General features: G+C 46.0%; 1 protein-coding gene across 1 annotated transcript in view; it reads right to left on the reverse strand.

The window, feature by feature from the left end:
• The window catches only part of wnt4 (wingless-type MMTV integration site family, member 4), a 147482-nt gene extending 126500 nt beyond the window's left edge, over positions 1-20982 (reverse strand). Inside the window, exon 1 of the mRNA XM_054734773.2 lies at positions 20511-20982. Coding sequence (XP_054590748.2) covers positions 20511-20710 — 200 coding nt within the window. The 5' untranslated portion in view covers positions 20711-20982. The remainder of the gene's footprint in view (positions 1-20510) is intronic.
• Between the last annotated feature and the right edge of the window lie 482 nt (positions 20983-21464).

The following is a 21464-nucleotide window of genomic DNA, read 5'->3' on the forward strand; positions in this document are numbered from 1 at the left end:
TTTGTTTTTTGTATTTAAGAGACTTTTGAACACCGACAAATTTGTCCCTCGCCCTCCTCTACATCTTCGTGCGCTCGCCACATCTAAACACACGTTTCCTGTCATTTTTCGTTTCCTGTGATTAAACTCTTGCTGCATATTTATTTACTCCTCCAGTGATGGGTGAACAAAACATTCACATTTCTAGAGTTTTCCGTGAGTTATTCTTCAAGCTGCTCTCTGTCTGCCGCTACACATTTTCGACTCACTTTATTTTTTTGAGAGCGCAATGGCAGTGCTATTGATAAAAGCGGAGTCCTGACCAATCACAAGCTTACTTTCTCTGTCCATTGGATGGATGTTTAGAAAAGTGGGCTCGACTCCGTCCATCCTTGCGAGCCTGCTGGAGAGCCCACACAAGGATGGAGAATGGCGTTGCGTGTCTCCGTACCGACGCAGACGGACCACTATAGATTAGGCTTTAGAAAGTGCTATAAAAATACAGGCATTTACCATTTAAAATAACCTACAAATCACCATGGGTTTTGTCAGCCTTTATTTTGAAAAATGAGACAGTAAACAAACCAGTCATGTGACTCAGTTAAAAAAAAAGGCCAAGTTTGTCACCAATCACATGGCTCTCTGTGAAACAAACCAAGCTTTGAATCAAGGCTTCATAGACATGCACATTTTGTGCCTGGTACAAGCCCCAAAGCCTCACCTAAAGCCCAATTTAAACGTCTTCTTTAGCTCGAGTGTTGAGTCGCGCACGTGCATCGTCGTAGACATTTTCCCATCAGGCTTCTCTGTTACCTGGGGAGTGTTGCAAAGCTATTTCCCGTCAGGACAACAAAGGGTGTGGCGTGTATCCGGTAGCACGTATCCAGTCAGTGCATTTATATTGTGTTTACATTGTTTTAATGAATTTCTGAGACTTTTTAACATGAACAAATCATTCTCCTCCCCCTCTTCATTCGGTCACCATCTCTCTAACCCCAAGTTTCTCGTCCTTTCCGTTCACAAATAAAACGCTTGCTGCATATCTTTGTGCTGTGGGCGACGGTGGTACAGGATTTAAAAAGTTCATTTTGTCTTTGTTATAAATCAAATTACTTAATTTTCTTTTTTAAGACAAATGTTTTGCTGGATTAAAGATGTTTATCTCATACCTGCTGACATTTTTGACTGAAGGCTTCAGTCTTCCTCAAAGCATAAATAAATATAAGCATCAAGCGTCTCTAGAAGGCGTGCGACATTCTTTAATCTGTTTCATGTCTGCCACTAAATATCTTCGTCTCTTTATTTTTTGTGGGTGCAATGATGATGCTGTTGACAAATTTAAACGAAGTGGTATCCCAACCAATCACAAGCTTGTGGTCTTCGTCACTTTTGGCAGATAGTTAAAAAGTTGGGCATGTCTCTGTCAGCTTCTGCAAGCCCATTGGAGAGCTCGAATGACCGTTTGCTTATTTGCTTTTTATCCACCTCACAGGGGGTAAAAACTTAACATGTAAACTAGGTGAGATGCCGGCTGAGCTGAAATATCTAGTGGCTAATCAAAGCGCGTTCTCCGCTCACATGATTCCAAGATGGCAGACCCCTGTCTGCTTGTCATGTCACCACAAAACATGCACCAGTACCGAAAAGCAGTCATGATAAAAGCTCAGAGGCGAAAAAGCTACTGGCGTTGTTACAGGCTGGTAAGAATGAGTAAGAGCATCTGTAGAAATGCTCCCATCAGGTCCTTTGCTGTCGATCACTGATGTTTTCCAAGTGTGCCCATCAGCAGCACCGATCGGATGGATTGGCCATAAACTTTCAATGCAGTTATAAAGCATGCTTCAGACGACATCACCAGTTTTCATTTAGACAAAAACATTAGGGATGTTCCGGTCGCATTTTGTTGCTCCCAAAAGACTTTTGATTTTACGGATTTAGAATATATAAGATTATACCGAGTCCCAAGCCCATACTTTAGAACAAAACTGACAAAAGGAGAACACACTGGAGTTGTCCTTTAAGTTTTTTTTAATCATTAATGCATTTCTTTCTTTATGTGTTTATGTCACTTCTTTAGATTATCTGCCATAAAACGTCACTTGTTTAGGTAGTAGGTTAATAAGAAATGTGATAATATTAATATATGTAAAATAAATGATCATTTACTATTTTTATTAATAAGACCTGTGATAATATTAAGAATACATATAAAAGTTGCCTTGTTGCACATATTTTAAATCCTTTACTCAGTGTGCAGCTGTTTCCAGCAACAGGGATGGCACAGCACTTGCCGGTCAGCAGCAGGGTAACATTTCTCTACAAAACACCTGTAGAGTTACTGCGTCTAAAGGCAGGAAGTGGAAGCAGATCATACCGCGACTGAAGAAGACTGCAGAACCCGACAGATGCTCATCCAGTGTGATTAACATGCCGCTATCTTTGCATTTTTGCTGCCCATAGACTGTTTATCACTTTCTTAACGCATCTTTAAGCGTTGGCTGGCTTAGTTGAATTGCTGCAGTGAACTGAGCAAGGTCAGTTTATCAAGGTGGTGCATGAGCGTTGAACGCAGCACGACTTTTTCCACCTCGTAAAATGCCCAGTTTGCACACATTACACGTGTTTATTACACTCCTTAAGCTGCTCGTTTAAAAATAGATCCAAATTACAAACACTTTCTCTCTTGAGGTGACAACTATGCCCTGTGTTAGCTAACAGCTACATGTTATGGTGCGTGAAATCCCAGACTACCTTAAATTGCAGGACTTAAGGTGTTGTCTGTGGAAAAAAAGGATACTGATGTTGAGGAACTTGTTGATTTTAAAACTATGCCATTGTTTTTCCATTAGAAAATGTCTTTCTTAGGATGAATTAAGGTTTGTAGTTTTATATGATATGATTTTTCCCACTGATGCTAATTTCCTGTCTACCGATCACGTGATCGATCGGAGCATCCTTAAAAAAACATAATTTTGCTCTTTCGACAATATTATCCTGTTTTTTCTTTAATCCGGTTTGAAGACCGACTACAGCAAAATCCACTGATGCGTCCACGTTGGCGGCGTAAATCGCTTTGCTACTGTCCTTGACAACTGAGGGAGGGGGGGGGCTACCGTGCAGTCTGTCAAAGCAGAGGATAGGCACGCGTTTCATTTTGCTACCAATCGTTGCTCAAGATAGTGGGGGAGAGGCACGCGGTTCATTTTGCTCCCGTGTGTCATCCATGAGTGTGAGGGAGGGAGGTGGACCCTGCTGCTAAAGTGCTGGGGGAAACCCTGATCATCATCATATCTATCATTATCATTACCATCATATCCATCATTATCATATCTTTTTTTATTTATTTCCCCGTGTCCTGTCTGGCTGTGAAGCAAACAGAATTTATGTCTGAATGCTGGTAACAAGACTTACAGATTTACTCTCAGGTGGAGCATCAAAGTGTCTGCTTTTAATGTCACGCCTGATACTTAAAACTTTATTGTTAAGTGTTTTTGGGATGCTTTATAATTCCGACCAGACACGGAGACAGAGGTGAAAGAGAAAGGACGAGGCGGGGGGGTGGGGGTGGGGGTGGTGTGGGGGGGTTTCCACAAAAATAAACTATCAGTGATGAACAAGAGTCTGCTTCTAGACCTGCAGAAAAGGGACACCCAACAATGCAACAGGAGCAAACTATCACTGCATCAACTTGACGAGGAAATATAAAATTAACATTGTTTTACTGAACAATCACACGATAATACATCACATTGCATTTAGTGCCCACCACAGCTTTAAGACATGTATTGAACGTGCCCAAGTCCATACTTATGAGAGCACCATGTGAGCCCCTGTGTTTGTACACGCGCTTGTTTATGTAAGGTTTCTCTGTAGGAGCGTCCAGTAGAGAGTGTGAGGGGCCACATATCTGCCCCCAAAGATGTGTAGGAGATGGAGGGAGCTCCAAGTCCCAGAGATCCAGGAGCTGCCCCAGAGCTCCTGGACCGCCAAGCCGGCCGAGCCCGGAACCCAGCAACCCGGAACCCAGGAGGCGAACAGCCCTGCCGGGGACCCAACAGAGCCCAGGGACTCAGATCCCACCAGGCAGCCACTGTGATCGATCAGGCAGACAATCTTAAAGGCAAAAATCTTAAACCCCCTGACCCAGGAGCCGCGAACACTCAGGCAGACCAAGGCATCACACTCCACACCAAATGTAGCAAGGGGAGGGTGGGCAAAGATGTAGAGTAGCACAAGAAGTCAGAGGAGAGGGGAGAAGTCCAAGACCCCACCTGACATATACAGCCATGCACAGACACATTCACACATTTACTCCCTCATGCTCACACATACACATACAACCTAAGACTTTTAAAAATGCACGCCATACACCCACTCATGCTGCTCATACACACCCTATTCACTCTGGTCATGGAACTGCTGCACAATGGGTACAACCATCACCAGTTCCCAGAGTTCGCCCCTTTCTGCTGTGGGTGATGATGAGCAGGCACCCCTGCCCAACGCTGAGCAAAGCATCCCACCACTGGAAGTGGACACTGGCACTTGGGATGAGGCTGAAAGATCCCCCTGCCAAATGCCCTTGAATGTGCTCACTCCCAAGGCCCTAAGTGTGTGTTTGCATGGAACGTCATTGGTGGAAGTGTTTAAGGTGCAACTAAAATTGGGGGAAGGCTGCCACAGGAATGTGGAAATTGGATCCATACCCTCACCCCCGACTTGCCCACCCCCCCAAGGTGCTATGTGTATGATTGTGTGATGATGTGAAGGAGCAGGAGGAGAAAAATGTATGGGGATGGGGAGGAATGGCTAGTTGGCCTAAGCCCTCCAGGGAGCCAGCTCCCCCACTGGCCCCAATAGGCACCTCCATTCCCAAAATGCCCCCAGGGCATGGAGACCCTAGCCCATCTTGCCAGGGCCCAAAGCAGCAGCATCACAGAGCCCCACGAAGTCCGAGGGCACCAACCCAGCCCCATCCCAGCAGAATATCTACTCCCATCCCTGAATTTGCACAACTTCCAGAATATTTAAGACATAGAACATCCAGGTAAGGTTGGGTCCTCCCCCTCCTAGACATCCCCCTCCCCCATGATGGGACAAAGTTATTATTCCAGAGGAGCCATGGTCCACCTGAGGCCCTTGGGCCTGGGCCATGCACTGTTGCTTGCTCCTGCCTTCTTCCCGGCTTACGAGTCAGGACCTCATCCCCAAGTCCCCGCCGAAATCCCCGCACGGGGTCCGACGCCCCCACACCCCGAGCCCCCAGGCCCCCACCCAGACCTACTCAGAGGCGATGCAGCTGCCAGGCAACAACCCATGGCTGCCACCGAGACACCCCCCCCCCCCCCACCCCCAAGGGGCCCCACTCACAACCGCCACTAGTCCACCCCCCGAGGCAACCCAAGCACCTCCAGAGGGGGGGCAGCAGCCCCCCAGCCCCAGACACCCCCAGTGAACCCACCTCCAGGGATTGTCCGGATACTCCAAACTCAGACACTCCGCCCCATCACCCACATCATCCCGCAGGACAATATCAATGACCCCCTTTCATCTCTATGTGATGGAACCGATCAAAGAAGCCCAGAGAGTTTGACTTGGAGTGGAAGCAGAGGCTGTATCAAGTTTAATCTGATCTAACAAAAGATTTCTATACTGATTAATGCAAGGGTATCTCTATTTTTCCAATTCATGAGGATAGTTTTCTTAGCGATGCATATGGCAGTCAGAACCACGTGAACCAAAGATGTTTCAATTGGAACATCGTCCAGGTTTCCCAGCAAACAAAGAGAGGGGGAAGTTGGGATATGACATTTCAGACACTTTGACAGGTCTTCACACACTCTACCCCAAAATTCCTGGACAGGTGGACAGGACCACAGTGCATGAATGTAATTGTCAGAAATGTTGTTTGTGCAGTGTGTACAGGTGTCAGATGATACAAACCCCATCATTATCATATCCATCATCACCATAATTGTCATCATCATTACCATCATCATCACACTCATCATTGTCATAATCATTATCATCAGTGATCCGTAAGAGCATTGGGGGGGGGGGGGGGGTCACATGGACAGCAGTGTAGGGGGGTGCAAGCTTCGCCTGGCAGGGGGCCAAAAGAGGCCTGGTGGCCCACCAGGCTTATAACGTGCTGGAGGACACCCTGTGTGTGTTTATATATATATATATATATATATATATATATATATATATATATATATATATATATATATATATATATATATATATATACATATATATATATATATATATACTTAAGTAGGAAATCAACAACTGATCACCATCATCATCCTCATATTCTTATTCTCTGAATTAGTGATAAAAAATAAGCAGTTCTAGCTTGTTGAAGCTTATTTTTATAAAGCACAAGACTATTTTTCCAGGATAAGTAGGACTCCTCCTGGTGTATAGAGTGCCATGTTCTCTCCAATTTTCTAGAGTTCTGTTTTAAAGTTTGTAAATCAGAATTAAACCAGGGAGCCAACTTTCTGTGCCTAATTACCTTCTTTTTTAAAGGGGCAACATCATCTAATGCCACACGTAAAGAACAAGTAACATTATGAACTAGACCATCATTTTTTGAAGAGCTAGAAATAAAAATATTGCCCTCTGCTATGTTCCTCTGAGATGCTGAAAACAGTAAAGATGGAACAGTTAATTTAATTTGTCAGACAGAGACAGAGTATAGTGACATTTACTTTCATGTCTAGAGAACTCAGTTAAAAAAAACTCAAAGGTTATCAAAAAGTGGTCCATGGATTATGTGGAAAGATCGTTATTTCCTCACACTCTATGCCATAAGTCAGCACAAGGTCTAATGTATGATGGCAAGAGTGGGCGGAGCTATGTATTCTTTGGGTAAAACCAATTGAGTCTAAGATATTACTAAAGGCTACATTGAGGCTATCATTTTCAATGTCCACATGAATGTTAAAATCCCCCACTACAAAGACCTTATCAGTATTTAGCACCAAATCAGATAAAAAATCACAGATCTGATCCAAAAACTCAGAGTAAGGGCCTGGTGGACGATGGATGGATGCCGTCTCTCCGCATCAGACCAGGTTTTCCCCAAAAGTTTTCCAGTTATCAATGTAGCCCACGTTGTTTTCAGGACATCACCCAGACAACCAGCGGTTGAAGGACAGCATGTGGCTAAACATGTTGTCACTGGTCCGATCAGGCAGGGGGCCAGAGAAAATTATTGAGTCCGACATTGTTTTGGCAAACTTACACACTGAAGCAACATTAATTTTAGTGACCTCCGATTGGCGTAACCGGGTGTCGTTACCGCCAGCGTGAATAACAATCTTACTGTATTTACGCTTATCCTTAGCCAGCAGTTTCAGGTAGGATTTTATGTCACCCGCTCTGACCCCAAGTAAACATTTAACTATGGTTGCTGGAGTCTCTAATGCCACGTTTCTGACTATGGAGCTGCCAATGATCAGAGTCGGCTTGTCAGTGGGTGCGTCACTGAGCGGGGAAAATCTGTTAGAAACGTGCACGGGTTAGGCTCCGGCCTCTCGGCAAATCGGAAAAATCAGCGTGAGGAGATGGAGAGCATTTTCTTGATCCAGCGTCCTGGTTGGTGCAGTGCTCTCACCAGTTCGGAGTAGGATTATCCACATTGGCACCAACATAACTCCTGTTGGTGGGAGGAAAAGTTGATGCTCCTCTCTCGACTCCTCAGTCTCTCATTCTCATTTGACATCCTTTGAAGGTCTTTCTCATTTCTTTCATCTCTTCGGTGAGTCCCTCAACCCCTCACTGCCAATGAGGTTCTTCTGAAACAGAATGCACTAAAGCACTGGAAGGAGTCTCCACAGTGGAATGAGGTATTCACTCTTTCAAATCTCACGAGCTATATCACAGCTGCCTGCATAGATTAATGCTTCCTCCAAATCCGTTGCTCCCTGTTCCTGACACTTGGATCTGAGGCGAAGATCCAGTCCCGCCAGGAATCTGCTAAACTTTTCTTCCCTCTGAGCAGTTTTTTCATATTTATGGAAAGCTTTGTCCACCAGCTTCCCTACATCAGCCACATAGACAACCAGACTTTCTACAGCTGTGCGATGGTGAGCAGCTAAGTTAGCTCTGAAATAGTCCAGAAAGTGTCGTTGTCTGAAGGCTTCCTGGAGCCGTAGTCCACTTGCACTGCCGCAGGTAGACTGTCCCACTACAGGAAGGCAGCTTTGGACAGTCTGGTGGGCAGTTTTTGAGCCAGTTCATAATCGTATGCACTCTCTACACCTGCTATTTGTGCTCTCACCGCCACTTCATGTTGACGAGACCAGCAAGAGAATCTCTCCCCGTCCTCTCCAGACAACGCTGGGATAAGCTCAATATTCATGCTGCTATCATGCGATGTGTCCAGGCGGGAGATTCAGTATTCCAGCGGATCTTCACCACATCCCCACATAATTCTTGGAGCTTCAACCACCTGTCTACTAGTAAACGTACCGTTGTGCTTCCTATTATACTGGTACAGCTAAGCTAAATGTGAGCTAGCGGAGGCAAACTTCAACTAGCTAACTGACTACATTACAGTCACTAGAAAATAGATGGACACTGGAAGAATCCCACCGCTGCCACCAAAGCAACCGAGCAGCCTGGAGAGACTAGAGAGGAAGTAAAGTTGTGTTTACTCCAGGAAGGACGGTAGCCGTGAACTCGAAGGGTCACTTTATTTGACGCCACCATTAGTTCCGTGTTACACATTCCCGCTACTCTCTCTCTTCCTTCTTCTGCTCTAACATTCCACACATCACATCCTGTTAGCGGCACCTTCAAAATAATAGTCCCACAAAGGTAGGTTACACTGGTTTGCAAGCAAACATTTTTAAAAGCATTGGATGTTTTTTTAAATCAAAACAAAGTTTGCTGAAATTTTGTTTACATCACTGAATATTCATGAAAAATTGGACATTTTATCAATGAAATGTGGATTGTTGGCCTGCATTTATAATAGGGCCGTGCGAGCCGACGATATAAGATCATTAAGGATTATAATGTAATGACGATCCACCGAAGTTCGGAGTTCGTTGAACCATCTATTTGCATTCCATCATCCGTCTGTGCCATTATTTCTGGATGAGCCCACGGGCACACATTTGCTTGTGTCGGCCATAGCTGTCGGCACGACAGACACATCAATGAACCGATCAGGACAAGTTTTAGGTAGTGTGTTGGTTTGTTTAGCTGGGGTGCTTTGTAGGGCTAAGGATAATAATCTAATAATTGAAGCATTAAGATGCAAACATAAATGATTATGAATTGTTAAAGAAGCACACCGTAATTGATTAGCACTAGCAGCTAGCCACTAGCTTGCTCCACCTCTAAGCGGTCATTACATGTATTCTCGGCTGTCTGCTCAATCGGGGAACCTCTGGGTCGATGTTCTGCTCTAAACTTTGCATTTGGCTTCATGGCTTTTATTATTTGGGGATGTTTCTTCCTCTTTTAGTGAGACTTTTTACCGTGGCTGCCGACCGGAGTTCTGTTTATCCCGTCTGTGTAGGGAGACAGGACAAACCCCACCCCCACGTAGTCAGGAAACATCTACAGAGAGCAGTGAGGCCAAAATAACGGGAGTGTAATCCTGAGTAGAGAATGACCCACACTTGTATAGCTTCTCTCAGAGTACAGACTCCAAAGCGCTTTACACTACAGAGTATCATTCATCCATTCACACACACATTCATACACTGGTGGGGATGAGAGGCGAGGCTGCCGAGCACAGGCGCCACCGGACCCTCCGACCACCACCAGCAGGCAAGGTGGGACACAACAGCAGAATTTTCTGTCCGGAGCCGGGATCGAACCTGCAACCTTCTGGTTACTGGACAACCCGCTCAACCTGTTGAGCTACTGCTGCCCAAAACAACGGGATTGTAATCCTGAGTAGAGAATACAAATACATCATGAATTTAGCTTAAAATGATAAGATTTAATTTCTTTTGACAAGAAATAACTACAGGTAATATTGTGGATGACAGGATATGAGCCACCTCTAGGGCTGGGCGATATGGCAAAAATAGAATATCACGATTTTTCCAATATTTTATCACGATTTCGATTTTATCACGATTTTTTTATCCATGGATAGCATAACTTCAATTGTGTATTAAAGAAGAGAAACATTGAATAAATAAACATTTATTCATATTGGGGATAATCAGCACAGTGCTAACACACTTATATTTTAAACTCACACCAGAGATGATAAAAGCCCTGAGAGAAACAATTACAAAAATCAGTTTTTCTCGTTTTTCAAGTAACTTAACATAAATTAAAATCGTAAACATATTTAAAGTGCAAACATGTCAATTGCAAACGTATTGTGCAAACATTAACTTGTTCAAAATACTATGTAGCTCCCAGTTGCTCATGTAGTGGATAGTTAAGCTCAAATACGGCTCTGATGTGCGGCTGGACCAGAGATCGCTTGTGGTAGCAAAAAACTGCACATTCTGAATATTTTCTGCAACAAGTCTCTAAATAAAGTAAAATTTTCCAGTGCAGATTGGAGACAACCCATAGAAGCACTGATTTGATCTCATTTCAGAGACAAATAGAACAGGTTAGATGCACCTAATAAATAAAATTACTAACAAACTCAGGAATCTTTCTTTGCTTCATTGTTCTGGTGCTGAAAATATCACTAATGCGGGTCAAAGGAGATACACAGATGAATTATTTGGAGATTTATTATTTGGAAACTACATTTACTGCAGCTGGCAGAGGCAGAGATTGTTTCTATTGATACACGGAGTTTACAGAATCATTTTAAATGTTAATAGGGGAAGACTGCAGGAGGGAGCGGTAAAATACAGGGGGTCCCCAGCAAAAACAAGAAACTACGAGTCTGATGAAACCCGCTGGTTTTCCATCAGGCAGTCACGGGGCAGCTCCAACGACCCAGTGGCCGAGCTCAGTCCGGCTCGGCAGAGGGTGAACGAGCCGAGGCGACGTCGTGCTCTGCTTAAGAAGCGGTGTTATTTTCCTGCTTCCGAAGAAGCGTCCAACTTGTTTTTACGCTTTCTCCGAGACATGTCACGTCGCTAAGTTGTTAGCGCCGCACGCTAAGGAAACCCTGCGTTCCTCTTCGGAACAAAAACCTCGTTGTCGCTCAGCCGCGGCCGAAGCCATGTTTGTTCACACACAGGTGAAAACAAGCGGGGCACTAATATATTACTATGACTCACTCTGATTGGTTAAGGGTCAAACAAAGGCGTGTCATTCGCCTGAGGTAACTTCCCTTTTCATTCTGAGGCAGAAATTCAACAGCAGAGATGTGAATCGTGATAAAAAGGTCTCTCAAAAATGACAGACCGTCAGATGTGTAGATCGTAAAACGGTCTAAAATCGTCGTATCGCCCAGCCCTAGCCACCTCTAGATAGGATTTAAATAATTTTTCACTATTTATAAATATATAATAAATAAAAGTTCCCGTGGGACATTTGAGACACAGCTGTAATGCTTAACTGCATGTGTGTGAGACAGACAGACAGACAGACAGACAGACAGACAGACTTTTAAACTGATGTATTTTACTGGTAAATAACGTCCAAAAAGTCTTGAAACACTTACTGTTTCAATATTGTCCCATGTCCAGAGAGCTAGTCTATTGCAGGGCAACACCGAGACACACAGGACAAACAATCATGCACACACACACACACACCTAAGGACAATGTTGACAGACCAGTCAACCTAACAGTCATGGAGAACCCAGAGAGAACCCACGCATGCACAGGGAGAACATGCAAACTCCATGCAGAAAGATCCCAGGCTGGGAGGTGTACTCAGGTCCTTCTTGCTGCAAGGCAGCAGCTCTAACCACCGCACCACTGCACAGCCCGCTGTTTGTAGTCTTTAGTCAATTATGACTCCATAAAACACTCTCCTACTTCAGGAGTGTTGATCAGCTGTGACTAAACAATATGTACTTTATCGGATCCAAACATACGCTTCACAAATACGCCAGAGGTCTTTGAGGAGGTAAATGTTTGGGTCGGGCCCAGGTGGTTCCAGGGTTAGTCCCATATCTGAGTGGGTGCTATCAGCAGGTTCAGGCCTTGAGACCAGGATATGGTGAGTGCTGAAAACATCATTGTTGCCAGCACATATTACAGGTTTGAGCGTGAGAAATCCTGTTTGGTTTGTTTAATGCTGATGTAGTTCGTGCCTTTGACGTGGACTGGAGAAGCTGTTTGGGTTTGTCCTGTGTCAATCTGTTGGCTGATTCTTTATTTGCCTAGTTATCGAGTGTTTGATGAGCAAAACTACACCTTATTTGTTGCAGAATTGGCAGTTGCATGGAGCTGAGCATCAGGCTACATAAAGGAGGTAGGGGTATTAGTGATACTGTACCACTGCAGGATGCTGGTGATGAGGCATCCCTGGTCAATGGCTAAATAGCAGATGTGTAAAGATCTATGAAATGAAAAGAAAAAAACCACTACGAGATGTTTGACACGTCTGTGACTAGCCACTACTGTGTGGTTAGAAGTGATCTGTATTTCTCCAAGCTGAGGTTTGGCCCATGCATCCACGTACAACAGGTAAAACATTCCTGTGAAAGATGTCATGTTCAGCATTTCCTGTTTGTTTTTTGGGATAACGAGTGGCTCGTTTGTTACTGGTACAATCCTGTTACACATTAACCTCAGAGCAACCAATGACTGCAGAGATAACAGACAAACCCTTCGCATCGTCTCCCGTAAGCTTCAATCGAAGCCCAATGGGCAGTTCCCACACCGCCATCTTAAAATAAGGTGGTGCCTTTTAGGCTGGAACCCTTTTAATGGGAGGCGAGGCGGAGGTCTTCTTCCCTGGAGCACGCAGAAGCTGCTAGCGGTAGTACTGATGGCTCATTAGACAGGCCCCTAATTGTTTAATTACACCTAAACAGAAGAGTTACAATAAACCCACCCCCCTCAGAGTTGTCATGGATGTAAACTAGATCTAATAAACCTAAAATGTTTTTTGCACCAGGCTGTAAACGTGTTTATTTCTGCTGTGAAGTTGGCATTTTAACATGGGAGTCAATGGGAACTTGATCTGGCCCCTAGTGGATGAGAGTGGAACTTCACGTTAGCGTCACTGGCAGGTGGTTTCTCCCTTGAGTGCAACACTCATGCATATTTGTAAGTCAGTTCAAATGTTTGTAAAGTCACCTTCTAACTTTCTACCTTTATTCTATTTTATTACAGGTTTCACTAATACTTCTGTCTGTGTCTGCGCCAGCCTTATGTTCCTATTCTGTTTGTGTGAGCTGCCTTAAACAGACTGTTAGCAACTCTTTCATATTTTATATCCTTTTCTTAAGCCCGTATGTGCTATAATGGACTTTTACAGGGTGATGAAGTCGCCCAGCCCTTATCGCCCCCTGTGGCCAGAAAGTCCCACTTGCAATTTAGACTGGCGGGCCGGTCTGCTGGACTTTGAGCTGACATACCTGGCGCTGCAATTTGCCTCCAGCATGTTTTAGATCATGAACACAAGGTTTCTAAACTAATTAAAAAAATATTCAGAGTAGGTGCTCCTCAAGGATCTAAAACGTTGTTTCATACACGCTGAATTCTGCTTCACCGGATTTAGTAATTGTGCGTGGTATTTTTAGACTACCATGGTCTGCAGACCTGAGTGACCTGACTGGTGCGTAGGGGACTTAAGGCTGAGTCTTGCTTCTCCGTCTGCGTCAGTGCTGAGACACGCAACGCCATTAGCCATACGGAGTAGTAGTACGTACGGAGACCAGCCCAACTTTTTAAACATCCGTCTAACGAGACGGACAACGCAAGCTTGTGATTGGTCAGGACGCCGCTGTCATCTACACCGCCGCCATTGCGCTCTCAAAAACATAAAGAGAGCCGAGGATAACTAGCGACAGACATGGAGAAGCTTGAAGAATACCTCACGAAAAAACTCTAAAAACATGAACGTTTAACTCCCTCGTGACTGTAGGAGTGAAAAGATACGCAGCAAGCGTTTTATTTGTGGATGGAAATGACAGGAAACATGGGTTTAGAGGTGGGGAACGCATGAAGAGGTGGAGGAGGATGAGAGACAAATTTCTGTTAAAAAGTCTCTTATATACAAAAAAACACAATATAAACACACTATCTTGGACCGATACATGACAGGATACCACAGAACAGCGCTACGCCCTCTGCTGTCCTGCCGGGGAATTGCTTTGCAGCGCTCTCCAGGAGACGGAGAAGTATGAGAGCAAAACGCTTCCGTCAATCCGTGCGGGTCTGTCCCTTGCGGAGCTGACGGAGAAGCATGAACCAGGCTTAACATGTCAACTACGTACTGTGGTGCCAAGCTATTAACATCTTTGTAAACCAGCATTACTCTAAAACTATGTTCTCTACTGGAAGCCCATGCAGTGACACCAGAACAGGAGTGATATGAACAAGTTTGTAGCAGTTAGGACTGCAGCAGCGTTTTCAATCAGTCGCAGTCTTTGAACAGCATGCTTAGAGGTCTGTGAAGAGGCCATGGACGTATTCCAACCTACTGGTTATGAAGAGCTTAACTGAGACCCATTACTAAAGTCAATTCATTCATGCATTCATGCATTCATTCATTTTAGATTAAAACACAAAATAATCTTAATTCTACTCCATGAGGACTTTTGAATTCTGGAAACACTTTGACTTTTGGGAAAACTGATCCAACCGAAGTGTTACATGGATGTTCTTTTCCTGCTGTCAGCTCAACCTGCTGACTCACACACACACACACACACACACACACACACACACACACACACACACACACACACACACACACACACACACACACACACACACACACACACACACACACACTTTTTAACATCTAATGAAACTGAGTTGAAATTATCGAACACATCTAGAATGAATCTCCTTATCGATCCTGGTATTTTAGTGTAAACGTTGAGATTTACACACACACACCCTTTTAATGTCATTATAGTCACTTTGGCAACAGGACAAAGCTGTGCCTGCTCATCAGGATGACTGCCAGAGAACTTGCTGCATTAGGTGTGTGAGACGACGGTAGTGCTGACACCTGAATCATAAAGACGTACGGCTGAGCCTCCTGGACCTGTTTCTGCAGATTAAACCTGTCCCACGCAGGACGCTGCCTCTGTTGTGTTGTTGCTGACCGTCGCTCGTCCTCTGACCCTGGCTGAGGCCTGCAGGCCTCTTTCAGACCACACAGCCTGGCACACGGATCTGTCTGAACAGTGTAAATCCTGCTGAGAAGAGCAGCCTGTCTGTACATGCCTGCTGCTGTCACCACACCTTCATCTCCCAAGCAGCACAATTACCCTGCACCCAGTGACAGGGTTCAAGGCAGCCAGTGCTGTTTGGCAGGCCTGCCGTTTGACTGGATGATGAATCTGTCAACAGCATCAGTTAGTCCGTCTGCAGAACTCTACCACTGGAAGCACAGCAAGCAGGCTGCTGGAGTCCAGACTACATGAGGACGTGGAAGAATGGTGATTTGTCTTTTAAAAGCATGTCTCAGCAGCAGCCGCAGAGCCGTTCTGTGGAGGAGGGGAACCAGGGACAAGTCCTCCCTGAATGAAGAGGGCTGCAGGTAAATGGAGGAATGCAGAGCGTCAGCTCACCCACCGCCTCCCACTGGGAGAGCAGGAGGCCCAACGGACCGGCCCCCAGGAGGAGGCAACTAGGTGCAGATCACAGCCAGGCTGTGTGCTGCCCCATCAACCCCCCATCCCCAAAAGTAAATACTATGTGCATGACCTTCTGTGTGACTCCAGATCCCCACCACACACACACACACACACACACACACACACACACACTACATGTCCCCATTGCCCTGCACCAACTATTCTTTTCCTGAGCTAATGAGCAACACCACAGCGATGATGCTGGCCTGAGGTCTCACAGGAAGATGTTTCACATGCGCTGCTAATTCCACGTCTGGAGGTCTGGAGCCAGATTTACAGGTCCCACGTTTAAAACATGACTTTACTTATTTTTATTGTTTCCGATAACTGTAAATATACTGGGTGTACCCAGAACCTGTTTTCTGGAGCAAACGTTTTCTAAAGCACACAACGATGAAAAAAGTGAGAGATAAACCTCAATAAGTCAAAGTTAAACATGATGGTCTTCCATTCATTCTTCAGCAACCACACACATACCCTACCAAAACCACCCCTAGCTAACATCTCACAATTCCTTTGATGGTCAGATTGTGATCATGGATCATTAATCAATGTTGAGATAGAACCCGGACAGGAACCCTGATCACTGATTCGTAGGTAAACAGACTCACTATCAAACTATCAAAGAGAGGTGAGATCTCTACCTACCTTTGTTTGATGGATACTTAAATGAGCTTCAACACCCCGCCCCGCCCCCACTTCTATCTACAGCTCTACATTCAGGTCCAGTTTTAGATGTTTACACTCAGACTAGACTTAGAAGAAGAAGAAGAAGAAGAAGAAGAAGAAGATATCATTTCTATAGCGCCTCTCAAAATAAAAATCACGAGGCGCTTTACAAAAACAAAAAATGTAAAAATGTTAAAAAGAATTTTGAATTTTTTTAAATGTATTTTAAATGAGCAAAAAAAGGCAATTGTGATTTTAAAAAATGTAAAGAAAGAGAGAGAGTGAACACGAAAGAGGATCCCCACCATGGATCCTGAGGAAGGTGGAATAGGTGGGGAGAGCAGAATAAAGAGAGAGAGAGGTGAAGAAGGTCATACAAAAGCCAGCTTGAACAAGTGAGTCTTCAGCTGCTTTTTAAAGGAGACCACTGAGTCCACTGATCTCAGGCTCAGGGGGAGAGAGGTCCAGAGTCTGGGGGCCACAGCAGCAAATGATCTGTCACCTTTGACCTTTAGCCTGGTGCTGCATAACCAGTAGGCTTTGATCACTGGACCTCAGGGACCTGCTGGGGGTGTAGGGACTAAGAAGATCACCAATGTAAGATGGTGCTTGTCCACGTAAGGCCCTATAGACCAGAACCAGGATCTTGAAATGAACCCTGGAGTTGACTGGCAGCCAGTGAAGCTGGAGGAGAAGCGGGGTGATGTGGGTGTGTTTGGAGGACTTGGTCAGAAGCCGAGCACAGGCGTTCTGAACCACCTGTAGACGGTTCAGGGAGGTTCTGCTCAGACACGTGAAAAGAGAGTTACAGTAGTCTAAGTGTGAGGAGATGAAGGTGTGGAGAACTGTCTCAAGTTCAGAGCGGGACAGAATGGGACTCAGCTTAGCAACGTTCCTGAGATGGAAGAAGGAAGAGCGAACAAGAGAACTGACATGAGAATCCAGGGTGAGAGCTGGGTCAAAGGTCACGCCAAGGTTCCTGACAGAAGGTTTGGTGTGAGAAGCAAGCTGACCAAGAGAGTCTCTGACTTTGGGAACCAGCTTGTCTGGGGCACAGATGAGGATCTCAGTCTTATCTTCATTCAGCTGTAGAAAGCTCCCACCATCCAGGCTTTGATAGAGTCTAAGCAGGTGTGTAACATCTGCAGCTTAGACATCTCATGGGGCTTAAAGGAGATGTACAGTTGGATGTCATCTGCGTAAAGATGGTAGGAGATTCCTTTGAAGGAGCTCAGGATGTGCTGAAGAGGAAACAGATAGAGGAGGAAGAGCAGAGGCCCCAGCACAGAACCTTGTGGGACACCATGGGTAAGAGAGGTGGTGGAGGACCTAAACTTGGAGACGGCCACAGATAAGGAGCGCTCAGAGAGATAAGAGGAGAACCACTCCAGAGCAGATCCTGATAGGCCTACCCAGTCTCTCAGCCTCTCCAGTAGCAGGTGATGGTCAACAGTGTCAAAGGCTGCAGTCAGGTCCAGCAGGACCAGAACAGAACAGTCCCCTGCATCACTGTGGGTCAGAAGGTCATTAGAGACCCTAAGAAGAGCTGTTTCAGTAGAATGAGCTCTACGAAAACCTGACTGGAAGCTATCATAGATGTTATGTTCATCAAGAGCAGCTGTGAGTTGTTTAGCCACAACCTTTTCCAAGATCTTGGAGATGAACGGAAGTTTAGAGATGGGTCTGAAGCTGCTATGGAGAGAGGGATCGAGACTCGGTTTTTTAAGAAGCGGGTGGATTACAGCGTTCTTAAAGTAAGCAGGGACCTGACCAGAAACCAGAGAAGCATTAATTATAGAGAGCACGCTGGGACCGATGGACTGAAAAGCACTTTTAAACAAAGATGAGGGTAAGATGTGGAGGGGGCATGCAGAGGTCTTCATAGAGTTAACTAGTTTGGTTAACTCAGGCAAAGAAACAGGAGCAAAGCTATCTAGGATGATGGGCCTGGTTGGAGTCGGGAGAGGCAGCGATAAGGCTGAAGGAGAGATGCTAGATCTAACCTTATTGACTTTGTCCACAAAGAAAGACAGAAAGTTCTCACAGTCTGTAACAGAGTGGATGGAGGCTGTAGGAGAGGCAGGAGACACGATGCTGCTGATGGTGTTAAACAGCACCTTGGGGTTCCCTTTGCTCTGGGACACCTGGTTGGAGAAATAGGAAACCCTAGCGTCTCTGACTGCAGAGTTAAAGGATGTCAGAAGATCCTTTAGGTGCAGCAGATGGAAGTGGAGATGGGTTTTCTTCCACAAATGCTCAATTTTTCTGCATTGGCGCTTCAGGCTGCGAAGGCTGTGATTAAACCAGGGAGTAGGAACTGATCTGGTTCTGACAGGACAGATGTTGTCCAGAATGGAGAGGCAGTGCTCGTTAAACTGAGAAGTTAAGGAATCTGGGTCGTTATCAGAACAACAGGGTGGATCAAACGCAGCAGAAAAATTGCTAGCTGTGCTCTCATTAAGAAAACGAGAACTAACCATACGGCGAGCAGGAGGTGGGGACGCAGAAACTGACAAGTTAAAGAAAATGCAATGGTGATCTGAAATGTAAACATCCTCAGAACAAACACTGTCAGCATTTAGACTCAGGGTAAAAACAAGGTCTAGAGTGTGCCCCCTGGTGTGTGTGGGGCCAGAAACATGCTGGGTAAAGCTGAAACCGCGACGCAACGCGGCCTGGTGGGAATGTGGAAGTGGCGCTCAAGTCGCCAAACAAAGGACAAGAAGCTAGAAGATCCCGGCGATGTTTACCAGATAAACCACGCTTTAAGAGAAGTCTTATTCTCACCTGGATTTCTGCTTGTTTACCTCTTTTCCTCCGACATTTTCCCGGGACCGGATAAACATCGCTGGAGGCGCCCTGGTTGGGATCGTCGTTTGGGTCCGGGCCAGTGCGCCACTCAGATAAACAAACAGGATGGAACGTCCTCGGTGCATCTTGGGCGATCATGAACGAACGGAAGGATAAAAGAGTCTGGTGATCATAGGAGATGGTAGCAGGGACACTACCGAAGAGGATCGCAGACAGGAGCAAGGTGGAAAAGAGGAGGTTAGTGGAGAAAAGTTTGAAAAAGTGGCCGGTGACCGCGGCTAAGCCAAGCGCAGGCGCCATCTTGTTACCAACCGCAAATTGTAAACATTTTGGTTTGTATTTCTGTGTGAAACAAGAAGACAATCTATCCATCCACCATCTGAACCCGCTTGTCCATGTGGGGTCGCCGGGGGGGGGGGGGGGGGGGGGGGGGTGCTGGTGCCTATCTCCAGCGGTCAATGGGCCATCAGGCGGGGTACACCCTGGACGGAGAGCCAGTCCATCGCAGAGCAACACAAACACACACACACACACACACACACACACACACACACACACACCTACGGACAATTTAGACAGACCAATCAACCTAACAGTCATGTTTTTGGACTGTGGGAGGAAGCCGGAGAACCCGGAGAGAACCCACGCATGCACAGGGAGAACATGCCAACTCCATGCAGAAAGATCCCAGGCCGGGAAGTGAACCCAGGACCTTCTTGCTGCAAGGCGACAGCTCTAACCACTGCTCCACTGCGCAGCCCACAAGAAGACACATTTTAATAAAATTATATAAATATGGAAAAAGATCACTTCAAACCTAAAATAGTTGTTCAGAAAAGCAAGAGAGTGGTTACAGAGTCAAGCAGCTTCTGTGGATCACTTCACGTCTATCTATCTCTCTCTCTCTCTCACACACACACACACACACACACACACACACACACACACACACAGGCTCTAGGGCTCACAGCCAGAAGCCATGCACCGGTCCCTCTGACCAGGGGCAGAACGTGGATTCGAACCGGCAACCTGGTTGCAGGTTTATGCATTAATGTCAAAGCTCTGCAGACATTGAATCAGCGTGTTTGTGCGTGCGTGCGTGTGTGTGTGTGTGTGTGTGTGTGTGTGTGTGTGTGTGTGTGTGTGTGTGTGTGTGTGTGTGTGTGTGTGTGTGTGTGTGCGTGTGTGTGTGTGTGTGTGTGTGTGTGTGTGTGTGTGTGTGTGTGTGTGTGTGTTAACTATTAACTTGAGCTAACGGTACATTACAGTTAGAATGAAGATGAAAGTGGAGTGAGGAGAACAGGTGAGACCAGAGCTGGCTCTGAAACTTACAGCCAGTTGCTCGCGTTGGCGGAGATGAGCGCGCTGCAGAGCATCAGGACGCACCGGAAGACATAGTCCTCGGTCATGTCGAGAGGACAGGAGAGGAGGTGTGCGAGAGCCAAAATAATCCCGGGGAGGATGGAGGGCCAGGGGGCATAAACCAGCGGCGGTTGCGGGATCCAGAGAGGTTTTAATCCATCGCCACGCATCCAGGCGTAGATTTACGGTCCGCCTCCCCGGTTCTCCCGTCCCTTCCTCTGCCTCTGAAGGGACGGGGACTCGCAGAAACCTGGATACTTCAAATGATGAACTACTAAGAGTGACTGCTCCCACTTAGTAATCAGATCGTTCCCGCGCGTCACCGGGCGCGCGCATCATTCTTCTTGACTTAGGTTGTTGGTGACATAAGAAGTCCGTCCCGTCAGGCGAGCAGCAGCTGAGCTCAAACACACACAGACCTGAACACACCTCCGAGCCGAGAGGAAAGAGCTGCACGCTGGCTTTAGTCAGGGGGCGGCGCGAGGGTGGAGAGGTGGGTGCGGTGTTTGAGCTCAGCATAGATGTATATCCGCGCGCGCGGGCGCGTGTGATAGATAGTTTTACAGGGTCCCGGGAGGAGAGCGCACCAATTCACTTGTGCCCCAGATCAAACGCGTGCGTCTGCAGGTCAGACATTCAAAGGTTTTACAGAATAATCCCAAACAACACACACAGCGGGTTCATGTAGGCCACCACGGGTCACCAGCAGGTCCTGCCACCCAGAGTCAGCTGTTGTGTAGCCAAAATGATTCAGTCTGCAACCTTTACAATCCAGACAGCCATTTATGTTTAAACATCTGTAGATACAGACCAGGACCCATAGATGGCAAATGGCCCGTATAAATAGCACCAGGGCTTTACAACACAACATTCACCCTTTCACACACTGGTGGTGATGGCTACATTATAGGAGGATCTTTGGTG

This window comes from Nothobranchius furzeri, chromosome 3, assembly GCF_043380555.1.
Source record: "Nothobranchius furzeri strain GRZ-AD chromosome 3, NfurGRZ-RIMD1, whole genome shotgun sequence".
Lineage (NCBI taxonomy): Eukaryota > Metazoa > Chordata > Actinopteri > Cyprinodontiformes > Nothobranchiidae > Nothobranchius > Nothobranchius furzeri.